The 12,204-nt window shown below is 36.0% G+C and overlaps 1 protein-coding gene across 1 annotated transcript; it reads left to right on the forward strand.

Moving 5' to 3' along the window:
- Positions 1-232: 232 nt before the first annotated feature.
- Positions 233-4,555, forward strand: LOC128551462 (uncharacterized). Its single transcript, XM_053532325.1, has 3 exons — positions 233-1,140; positions 2,136-2,350; positions 2,749-4,555. Exons 1-3 carry the CDS (start codon positions 336-338, stop codon positions 3,730-3,732), a joined length of 2,004 nt encoding a protein of 667 aa, XP_053388300.1. The 5' UTR covers positions 233-335; the 3' UTR covers positions 3,733-4,555.
- The last annotated feature ends 7,649 nt before the right edge of the window (positions 4,556-12,204 follow it).

Genomic DNA, 12,204 nt, shown 5'->3' on the forward strand with positions numbered 1-12,204 from the left:
ATTATTTTCATTGCAGTCATCATCATTAATACTATTAGATATAATAACATATTGTTTTGGCTTTATCAAAGCCCATTTCAACTTTTTATAACTATCATTGTATAAACAAAAATATTATGGAACACCTACGAAGACAAAATATAAAATTATTATTGAACAACCCTCATCTCTACAAATATAAAGACATTAAATGTTTAAGGTAACCGCTATATCACGCATTCAGTACAAGTGAGCGTCACAATATGCGTTAAACATATTTAAGGAATAGTTTTATTGGTGACGCTTATGATAAAAATATGCCTTGATTTGATTAATCCATATCAGTTTTCAAAACAATGGTAGCAATTAGTTCATTTCTGATTTCACCGAGCAGTTTTGCTCCGTACAGCTACTTATGTAACCACACTGTGAATTTACATGAACGTTATTCAGTACTCGCGAAAAACCTTGGTATTCAAGACAATACAGAAACGTGTAACTTTGGTCAGATAAACATTCATATATGTGAGCCAAGACTTTGTAAAAACAGTCTAGATATAAAAGATATCATTTCAAGAAAAGGAATCAAGTCTTTAGACTTAAAAGGACAAAAAATCAATTACAAGACATTTGGAACATTTCTAGAAAGCAACGAAACTTTAAAATCAACAAATGTGTCTCTAGTTGTTGTAAATGGATGTTTGGAGCTGTTGGATGAAATAACTGCCCTTGCTGAAAAGAATAACGATATTTATTTTATAAAAGTCGAGGACAAACTCGGTCAAACACCAGCCAAATCAAAACGTCAAGCAGAATGCGGAAAACATAGAAACATAAAATTCACATCCATAGAGAATGTAAATAATGATATTGGTGATTTGTTAGAACGCATAGTCCTTAAAACAATAAAACAAAAATGTGATAATGTCAACGCATGGCTGAATGAAAAAAAACATTCAGACGGAAAAACACGGGTAGAAGGAAGAACCAGAAAAAGAAAGTCATTTATGGAGGCATGCACTAAAATAAAAATGATGTACAATCCTGAATGGACTGGTAGTGATAAAGAGAACGATGATCCTAATCAAGACCCTCAAGTTTTCACAAGGATTCAAGACAAAATGTCTATGAATCACAAAGACATGAATGGTAAAAGCAAAGGTAGGTATAAACAATGATAGCTTAACAAAATCGCATATAGATAATCAATAAGCGTTACCTCGTTAGATAAGAAATATCTGAACTTATTACGAGTTGTTTTCTCGACATTTGGAACTACATTCATTAAGAGCTAGTATGATTTACGAGAGTGTTATCTTTTATTATTGAATTTGAACATTAGCCTCGTTATGCTGGAATACTAAATATCGGTATGTTTTTATGATATATTTTCTTTTAGTTACGAAGTCTTTAACGAATTTTCAAGTTATTATCTACTTTTTACGCGGCAGATACTTCTATTTCATGTGCTTACAATATATGTTCAATATAAATTGAACAACTTCGCAACTACGAGATAACACGTTATAACAATAAATTGTTTACATAGGTATTAACTGGATATAAATTCAAACTAAGGAGCCTTTGACCACGAACTATCTATGCATTAAGAAACTTGCAATGTATTTCTTAATATCTAGGTTTCATGAAGATATCATTCGTAATTACAATATAGCTCACTAATAAAAACACAGCTATAAGCCGAATATATAAAACACAGAAATGATCTTTTTCTTACGAGATAAGATGTATTTTCCTTATTGAATCTATTTGACTTTTTCAATAATTTTTTTTTTTCAAATTCGTCATACATTTTTTCACACGCTTTTGGTGTTTTTAAATTTTAAACTAATCAATTAATGACTTTTTTTTGCAAGTTACTTACACTTTCTTCACACAAGAGGAATAGAACAGACAGTTTAAACATGTTATCTTCTGTTAAACTAGGCATATATTCGCCTTGCCCAGAGATTGAATCTTGGTCGTATGATTCATAAGATTGTATCTTAAAAAGGTTATTAATCAGGTAAATGTGAAACGTTTAATAAGAAACTTCTTACCTACCTCATTGATTTGTTAATAAATTTTCAAACATTTATCAGTTGTAGAAAGCCTGTTTAAGAATGCTACTATATGAGACTTTTGTTTCTGTGCAGTTTGTCCACAGACAGGCATGGAGGACCATGTCAGAGAAAAAGTTCCAGGCAGTCCCAGTGTATCATGGACTTTTTCAGATAGACTGCAATGTGTTGATCGTGATACTATTGAAAGTTTGTTGGCGGAAATGGTTGCACTATATAGTAATAGTAATGTGCCCATTTACGATAGACCTCGCATCACCCAATATGAAGAAAGAGAAATTAGCGAGAAGGTGATTATATCATTCTATAATGTTAATATTTACATAATAGACAATTATCATAAACCACATATTCCTCAAAACCTTTTGATACAAACGTTTGTGTGAACACATTTGTTTAAATATATTCCATTACTGTTGCTTTCAATCTGTGTTGAATCATGCATCAATATTAATGTTTAGCTTCTGTTATAACATAAGCTTTGTTAAGTTTTTTTCACTTTGGATACGGTAATGTTTTGCAATGTTCAGATATCAACTTTTAGATACGCGTTCCTTTAAATTCAAATGATGGACATTTATTATTAAAATATCCATATGAAATATATATATTATCTTAATTTAATATTTCTTAGTTTTATTTTATTTCATTCATGATAGTTTTGATTCGATTACGTTCATGTTTACAGCTCAGAAAACAGCTATTTGATTTATCTCCATCTGTAAAAGGAGTTGGCTACCGTTTTACCTGCTTCGTCGTATACGTTGAAAGAATTAAAACTTCGAGAGAAAGTGAATGTCTTCAGCAGAAAATACTATCTGTGCTGAAGGAAAATCAGATTGATGACTTTCAAATAAAAAGTGTTTCAAAACAGAGGTATTATGTCAGAGTTGGATCAACAATCCGTGCAACTAAAAGACACCAAAGTCACAAAAAGCCATGTGAAGCTACTCTTGGATGCTTTGCGAATATTAAAGACGGAAAAGATCCCAAAACGTGTGCCTTAATTTCTAACCATGTTGCAAAATTTTGCGATTCATTTCGTATCTCCTCTAGTTCTACTACAGATATATTATGTACAAGAATAGAGAGTAGTGTCACAGAAACGGGTTTGGACATTGCAGCTGTTAAGCTTGTTCTGAAAGACCAAGATAAAAAAATCTGCGCCAAATTTAGAACTGAAATTATTGAAGACGAATCTGCACTGGACAGTGCGATAGGAGATATTGATAATGAACTTTTACAAGGTAAACTTCATCACTACTCTGATCATCTCAATCGTCAAAGTAATATATTATGTAATGGACTGAAAGTTTACATTTGGGGAGGAGTATCAAAACCGGGAAAAGGGGTTATAACCATGCGGTCTTTTAAAAAAGGCGACATGAAAGCATTGATCCAGGTTGAAGATAGAGTGCCTAGTAAGGAAGGAGTAATTCCAGAAAGGTTCTGTTATCCTGGAGATAGCGGGGCGATAGTTTGTGCCGAGGACAGTCGCGGAAATTTTATCCATATTCTAGCTATGGTAATTGGAATAACAAACGAGGAGGAAATTCAGAGGAATCCACAGATAAGAGGGAAATATTTAGCAGTTCCCTTGTCTAGCGGTCTTGAAGAACTTAAAGACAGGACGGGATTCACTTTTCAGATATGTGAATGTATAGACAGTTGAACTATGATTTCTGTTGTAAAGTGGCCAATGATTTGTAAGGAATAAGTTTGTATCTGATTCGGAATCTGGCAAGAAGCATAGTATAAGTTAGTTTCATGCCGTAGGATAACCGAAATACACTAGATCGAAACTACTTCATTACCTCCTGATTTAAGCAAAAGTTTCAATTCAAACTTTTTCATGAATGAACGTTATATGAAACTGATATTTGACAAAGTATCATTATGAAGCAATGCCAATTCCTACTAACGTGTCTTTCAGAAGACATAACTACCGAAATAAAGACATCAGATTTGTTGAAATAGGCATTTCCGTCACATACGCTGATCAGATAACGATTATCATCAAATTTGCTTCAATATTTCTCTTCAATGCCTATTTAAACTTTTTTACTGTCAAAATAGCATATACTCTTGCTTATTGTCTTCATGTGTAAATAAAGTTCTTCTAAATGCCGGTTTATTTTTATATAGTCTCAAAACGAGGCCTAAATAAGTAAATATTTGATTACACCATCATATTTATATGTTGTTTGTGTTAACTTGCATTATATGATTCCAAATCCACCCTTTGAAAAATAGTATGATACGTTTCATTGTACAATAACTGCAAGGTATAAAAGATAAATATTTACAATTATGGTTGACAAATTATGACATTAGTTCAAAAATGATAACCCACAGAAATATGTAAGCAAACTATTGGTTATGAACCGTATCTTAGTACTTTCATTCTTTGAAAGTTTCAAATAGCTTAGTAATACATGTTTTAGATTACCTTCTCATATTTATGAAATTAAAAAAAGTCGTTCCAGAAACATTGATCATTGATGTTTTTGTCTTTCATGAAAAAATCTCATACGTACGATAGTACGTTTAGGACATACGTTATTTTTTTTTAGATTAAATTATCTCGTGCGCACGACATCTTAACTGAGCGATCAACATCTTATCTCGCGCGCACGACATCTTATCTTGAGCAATCAACATCTTATCTCGAGCGATCAACATATTATCTTCAGCGATCAACATCTTATCTCGAGCGATCAACATATTATCTTGAGCGATCAACATATTATCTAAAGCGATCAACATCTTATCTCGTGCGCACGACATCTTATCTTGAGCGATCAACATCTTACCTCGAGCGATCAACATCTTATTTCGTGCGCACGACATCTTATGTTAAGCGATCAACATCTTATCTCGAGCGATCAACATATTATTTTGAGCGATGAACATATTATCTTGAGCGATCAACATCTTATCTCGAGCGATCAACAGCTTATCTCGAGCGATCAACATATTATCTTCAGCGATCAGCATATTATCTCGAGCGATCAACATCTTATATCGAGCGATCAACATATTATCTTGAGCGATCAACATCTTATCTTGAGCGATCAACATCTTATCTCGAGCGATCAACATATTATCTCGAGCGATCAACATCTTATCTCGAGCGATCAACATATTATCTTGAGCGATCAACATCTTATCTCGAGCGATCAATATCTTATTTCGTGCGCACGACATCTTATCTTGAGCGATCAACATCTTATCTCGAGCGATCAACATATTATCTTGAGCGATCAGCATCTTATCTCGAGCGGTCAACATATTGTCTTGAGCGATCAACATCTTATCTCGAGCGTTCAACATCTATCTAGCGATCAAGATATTATCTTGAGCGATTAACATCTTATCTTGTTCGATCAACATCTTATCTCGAGCGCACGACATCTCATTTATATATATTAAGGCCCTTTGTGTGTGCATTTAGGTCATCAGTAAAACATACGGACAAGTTATTAATTAGGGTCCCGCCTAATCCGCTGTTATTTAAACTTTCCACAACTACATGTACAAGTTTATCACATCATTTGGGAGAGCAATGCATATAATTGGTCATCCTACCTTCAAAATCAAATGAACATAACCAATGATGCATACTGCATGTTAGAAAAGCAACAAATTTCAGTTCGACTGATAAATTCGCACAGAAAAGTTGCATGCATGAATTGGGGGAAAACAAGGAAATTCTTTAAGATATGGGCGAAGCCTACATACTATTGTTTTGTCAAGGACTTAAATTTATTTCTTTGCATCATCACTGATTTTGCTGCCTTATTTTGTCAGTTTGCGTATTTAAATTTCTAACTCTGCAATGTAAAACGGTTATAAGTATAATCGAAACAAAAACAAAAACGGTGGTAGCCGTATAATTTAACTAATGATCTGAATTCACAAAAAGGTCCTTAATATATATTGATAAGATGACCGAGAAAAGATGTTGATCGCTCAAGATAATATGTTGATCGCTCAAGATAAAATGTCGTGCGCACGAAATAAGATGTTGATCGCTCAAGATAATATGTTGATCGCTCGAGATAAGATGTTGATCGCTCAAGATAATATGTTGATCGCTCAAGATAATATGTTGATCGCTCGAGATAATATGTTGATCGCTCAAGATAATATGTTGATCGCTCGAGATAATATGTTGATCGCTCAAGATAATATGTTGATCGCTCAAGATAATATGTTGATCGTTCGAGATAAAATGTAATGAGCACGAGATAACATGTTGATCGCTCAAGATAAGATGTTGATCGCTCAAGATAAGATGTCGTGCGCACAAGATAACATGTTGATCGCTCAGGATAAGATGTTGATCGCTCAAGATAATATGTTGATCGCTCGAGATAATATGTTGATCGCTTAAGATAATATGTTGATCGCTCGAGATAATATGTTGATCGCTCGAGATAAGATGTTGATCGCTCAAGATAAGATGTCGTGCGCACGAGATAAGATGTTGATAGCTCAAGATAATATGTTGATCGCTCGAGATAAGATGTTGATCGCTCAAGATAAAATGTTGATTGCTCGAGATAATATGTTGATCGCTCGAGATAAGATGTTGATCGCTCAAGATAAGATTTCGTGCTCACGAAATAAGATATTGTTCGTTCGAGATAAGATGTTGATCGCTCAAAATAATATGTTGATGGCATGAGATAAGATGTTGATCGCTCGATATAATATGCTGATCACTCAAGATAATATGTTGATCGCTCAAGATAATATGTCGATCGCTCAAGATAAGATGTCGTGCGCACGAGATAAGATGTTGATCGCTCAAGATCATCTAATTCTAAAAAAAATAATTGAATGTCCTAAACATACCACCGTACATACGGCTTAATTTCGTTTTCTTTTGTTTGTTCCTACTATACTGTATTAAAATTATCAATACGTTATGTCTAATGGAGACACAAAATGTTAATATTGCAATATACTTATATTATGCATTTGAGCAACGTGATGCTAATCATTGTATGTTTTATTTTGCATGCTCTATATAGATTGTCTGTACCAGGGCCGGTGACCATAAAGTAATAAAATGTTTATATATATATAATAATCAATGACGTGTACCACAAAGACGTGGATTACAGACACCTGACTAAACAAACAAAAACATCACTGAGTTTTTTTTAAAATGTTTATAACTGGTCTTTGTGTCATAACTTAGAACATCGCAATGTTATCAACAAACTGAAATTGCTCGCCCATTTAAAACATCTGCCCTATTAATTTATCTTAAACCGTGCATCCATAAGTCAGAATAGCGTATAAAATGACTAATGAAACAGTTGTTATAGGTTCGTCTTACGGTACATCCTTATGGCCAACGTTTTATCGCTGTCGCATTAAGTACAGACGTAGAGTACGTTGATTCAATGGTAAGGCAATTCGAAAGCACACTGGTGATATGACCGAGGGCAAGATGTAGATGGAGCGAAGGCACAATGACGAAGACGCAAGACGTAACATTGCTTCTTATGCCGTCGTTACTTACATGTCATCTTACTGTCTTGACCTAATTGTTAAGAGTTTATGCTTATGTCAGACAGGCTTGCCATAACACGATGGCCCTTACGTTGTCGTATTATGGCAAGCCTGTCTGGCATGAGAAGAAACTCTTAACAATGTAACATGTGCGTATACCAGGCGTATAATATCCACAAATTCTTGAATCCATGATGTCTTCTATGTTTTAAATGTTTGTGCACATATCAAAACAGGAGGGCGATAAAGGTATACAAAATGTACGCAATACCATGGTAGTGCGATGGCATTATTTTGATAAAACGATAGCCCGATGGTGGTAATACGATAGCACAATAGTAATGGGGCGTAAGCAGGATGACGCGTAGTTGGCCGGTAAGAATAGTTTGTCAGTGTTTTGCATTTCAAGTAGTTTCAATAGTTCTTTAAACTGTTTGTATAGCGTATTGTTACAGCGATGTGATTTAACCATACCTTATTGCCTACATATATTTAGGTAAACAGATACACAGAAATACAGAATCTTAGAGTTTACTCAGAAATGAACTTCATATCAAACAAAGGTTGTATAACTTGGACATCAATTTTTAAACTATCAAACAAGTTTCATTTAAACAAACGATACAGTAACTGCAGTTTAATCGTTACATTTTAAGAACAAAAACCCTTACCAGCGTTCCAGAATCCGTCACAGTAATAACTTGTCTTCCACTAGTTTATGACAACTTGATGCATAGGTCTAGGAACATGGGGGAGGCGGGACCAGGCCTCTTATTTTGAAAGTGAAGGGGGCAGCGTATGGCTTGGTCCCCAACATTTGACCCAAAACAACTGACTTTTCTCAGAAAATAAAACAGTACGATAAAGGAAAATTAGTCAATTTAGGAGAGCATTTAGATGAACTGATATAGAGTTGATGTGGTGTGTGCTGTAACTAAGGGGGAAGAACGTTTATTTTTTAGTTGTACGAAAGAATTTCAGCGAAACTCCTGGTAGGTTTAGCCGAGAGTCCCCCTCCCTATTGACCCCCAACATTGAGTTTATTCCTACTCCACTGACATGTTTGTTTGTCTGTAAGCTTATTTATAGTCGCTAACGGTAACTCATATGGACTTCTCCTCCAAAAGACTGTTAGTAATATTAGTTAGAGGATAGCGTAAGAAACAGATGACGCTTCGATTCCAGAAGCTTCCATTGTTCTTTAGCGTGCCAGACCTAAAGCACATGACTCTTATCCCAATGTTAGTAATTCTTAGTTTGATTAGCGGGGGCTCGAATTCATGACGCCTAGTTTTGTAGTCAGACAAGTATACCGCTGGACCACTACGTTCGCTCGTGACGATTGTATGGGAAATAGGGCGACAACACGAAGTTTTGATACCCGCCAACACGAAAAGTGATTAATACAAAAGTTTGTGTGTTCGTCTCTGAAATTTCGTTGTTTTGCCTTCAATGTTTCGTTACTTCGTGTATTCGCCTCGAATATCAAAAGGCGAACACACGACAAATAAGCAGTTTTCGACCTTTCGTGTTTTTGTGTCTCCGACATTTCGACCCGCCGACACGAACAAATATGCATTATTTCGACCTTTCCTGTTTTCGTTACTTCGACATTTCGCCTCGCCGACACGAACACACGAAATGGCAGAAATCAGCCACCATATATTTTAAATATAGATGTATAAACTACATTGAGGTAAACAGATTTTAGTACCATTTTCTGAAAAAAGAGTTATTTAAGTCGAAAAAAAAAACATTCTTAGTAAATTGTTTGGAAAAGAATGGAGACACCTCTTCTAAACTTTTATTATTGGCTTATAGTGTTGTTATATTTTCCTGTCCTTTTGGAGCATGGAGTGCACGCAATAACACTGTAATACAATTCCGCTTCAGCCGGTGGTAAGGGCCGTGAGGGGTGTTGCATATTTAATTACACCCCATGAACAGACTCAGTCAAACCGAGTTTGCTATTATTTTGCTTGGTTGCATTCTGCGCTTCCAAAGGATCCTCTGTCCGATTTTATTAGGTGGCTATGTAGCTATTATCTTCTGCAAACCATGCATTTTTACCTCTGTGACATTTTTGTAGTGAAATTCGTCAACACACAGATTATTTTTAAAAAGTTAAAACCCACAAAATTTCACAAGGTACAATCTGTTGAGAAAGCGACTGCTGGAAAAAGAACACTTTCTGCAACCTCTGTATATGTATGCGTCAAGGTATAGGAACATATCTGGAAATATGGGAAAATTAAAGAAAACAATTTCAGGACTGTGAGATGCAAAACGATGTTTTCCTGTATAGCAGGTAACACAGACAGATTACTTTTCCAATGTATTGATGGATTAGGGCTGAAATCGCTATTCGCTCAAATATTTCGCTCGTTTCTCTTGTTTAAAGAGGATTTAGGGTGGGTCTCTATCGTTGGTCACTTGGCCCGCGACTTTATATTTCATAACCGATTTTTATTTTAGTCTTAATTAATAATTATAGTTTAGGCTCCTCAGAAAATAAAAAGTAGTTTGAGGCCGAAAGGAACATTGTCAGTAGTTTATTTAACAGTTTATTAAACTTTGAAATAATTTTGAACTCGGGCGCTACCAGCCTTTATATTTGGGCGCTACCAGCCTTGCCTTAGGCGCTACCAGCCTACAGGGTCGCGTCCAGCCCCTAGTTTTTTCAACTTATTGATTACCCCAAATAAATAAACCCATATAGTAGATCTATTGAAATTGGAGGACTTAGTCCCCTGACTGTAGGCCCGTGCCCTTGGTCTGTTTATATACATTTTACCCAACCCAAGTACAGCATCGTGAGGGCACTACAGGATTTGGTGGGAACTTAGCAGGATAAAGAACCACACATCAACATAACCAGTGACCTTATTAACTACCAGTATCAATCAATAAGCGAGTGTGACATTTGTAAACATTTGTAAACTTGACCTAGATATTTACTACAGTGAAGAGTGTATTGATTGTTAAACCACCTAGTATACTGAGGTGTCTAGTGCTGATTTATTTGTGGAGACTGCTGCCTTATTTTTTAAAATAAAATATTGTACATGTTTAATCTAAAATAAAAAAATAGATTTCAGTCCAGGTTTAATGTAATAGATACAACTTAAGGCTGTTTCCAAGCCTTGGTGAGTAAGAAAGTCAGTAGATCTATAGGAGTAATTTAGACTTTGTTAAAAATTTAGTACAAAGCTAGTATAACCACCAGTGACTTGTATTGTTGTGAAAATCGCCTCCAGAATTTGTAAGGATCATTACAAGACATTGCCTTTGGTAAAGTCGCTACCAGACTTTGGTAAGAATTTCTTTTTCTTTCGTTGTTTTGTTGGCGCGTTGAGCTTGGTGTACTTTGTTCTTGGTAAATTTCATAGAGCCGTGCCCTGCCTCTTATCAAATATCTAGACAACCATTCTATTATATATTGTAGCCGTCTCCAGGCTAGTATTGTGACCGGTACCAGGTCAGGGTATAGCGCTAAAGCCATTCCCAGGCTTAGGTAACAAATTTATTTCATTAATACTAGTAACTGTACCATCCTAACCTAAGTGTAAAACAGCTGTTACCAGGCTGTTAAGAAAACCAGTCCTTAGAGCCAGTTAAATTGCTGACTGCTACCAAGTTAGCTTTAAAGAACATTGTTAAACTTGATTAATACAAATACATTTGTACATATATATATTTATGATATAATAAAGTGCTAAAACCTTAAATATTTCAATTCTGTAAATATTCTATATTTACTGTACTAGTAAAAATAAGAGTAAACATTTGTATGTGTGTGTGTGTTTTTGTTAAATAAAACAAACTTAGTTACAGTCCATGATGGAAACCATTAGGGAACTTACCATGGACCCAGTTAATATACCATCAACAGAAGCACAGCATGTCATAGACCATCATTACCTACCCAGTACCCAGGTTCAAAACCTAACCAGATATACCTTATCTACCCAGATTTCTACCACCGGCAGTACTCTATCGAACGCCCGGGAGACGGAGGCAACGTCAAGGTCAAGGTTACGGTCGATGGACTGCGGTAATATGTATGAAGACAAATGGGTACCAGCCGGCAGACAGTCAGTGGTATTTGACACGCCTTCCGGTGAGGTGACCTGGCGCAGGCGCACAGAGGAGGACAGAGTTTCAGAACACCAGGGTTTTATCCATCCTGGCAAGTCCTGCATCATATCCAGTGGAGAAGCCAGGGCCCCGGGGATCAGGAACAAAGCCTTGCAAGGTGGAACTGATGGTATTGGGGGATGGGGGGGGGGGGGGGAAACAGGGATTTTTGTACGAATGCTACTTATCGTCGATCAGTTCCTTTAAACGCGGACAGGACCCTGGCCGATGGTATTATAGACCAGTGTCAGATACCTGGGGATATACTGGTAGGGGATGGAAACAAAGGGAAAAAATTCACTCTGATGAGCAGTCAGAGGCTGGCCCGCCGGATGAACCTTTGACGGAATATCAGGGTGTGAGGAGTCGAGTTGCTGTAGGGGGCAGTACAGAACGGCTCCTTGGTCTGCGTGATACTCGTGTTGAAGCAGACTTAAATGCTTTTTTTACCTAGGAATAGGGATGTTGGAAGGCCATTGTC

Source organism: Mercenaria mercenaria, unplaced genomic scaffold (assembly GCF_021730395.1).
Source record: "Mercenaria mercenaria strain notata unplaced genomic scaffold, MADL_Memer_1 contig_1107, whole genome shotgun sequence".
Taxonomy (NCBI): domain Eukaryota; kingdom Metazoa; phylum Mollusca; class Bivalvia; order Venerida; family Veneridae; genus Mercenaria; species Mercenaria mercenaria.

What these genes read in the sequence shown, in the direction of transcription:
- LOC128551462 (XM_053532325.1), top strand. Translation starts at nt 336, where the DNA reads ATGGTAGCAATTAGTTCATTTCTGATTTCACCGAGCAGTTTTGCTCCG. An exon ending in CATGAATGGTAAAAGCAAAG is followed by an intron (nt 1,141 to 2,135) that starts GTAGGTATAAAC and finishes GTTTCTGTGCAG; the next exon opens with TTTGTCCACAGACAGGCATG. An exon ending in AAAGAGAAATTAGCGAGAAG is followed by an intron (nt 2,351 to 2,748) that starts GTGATTATATCA and finishes TCATGTTTACAG; the next exon opens with CTCAGAAAACAGCTATTTGA.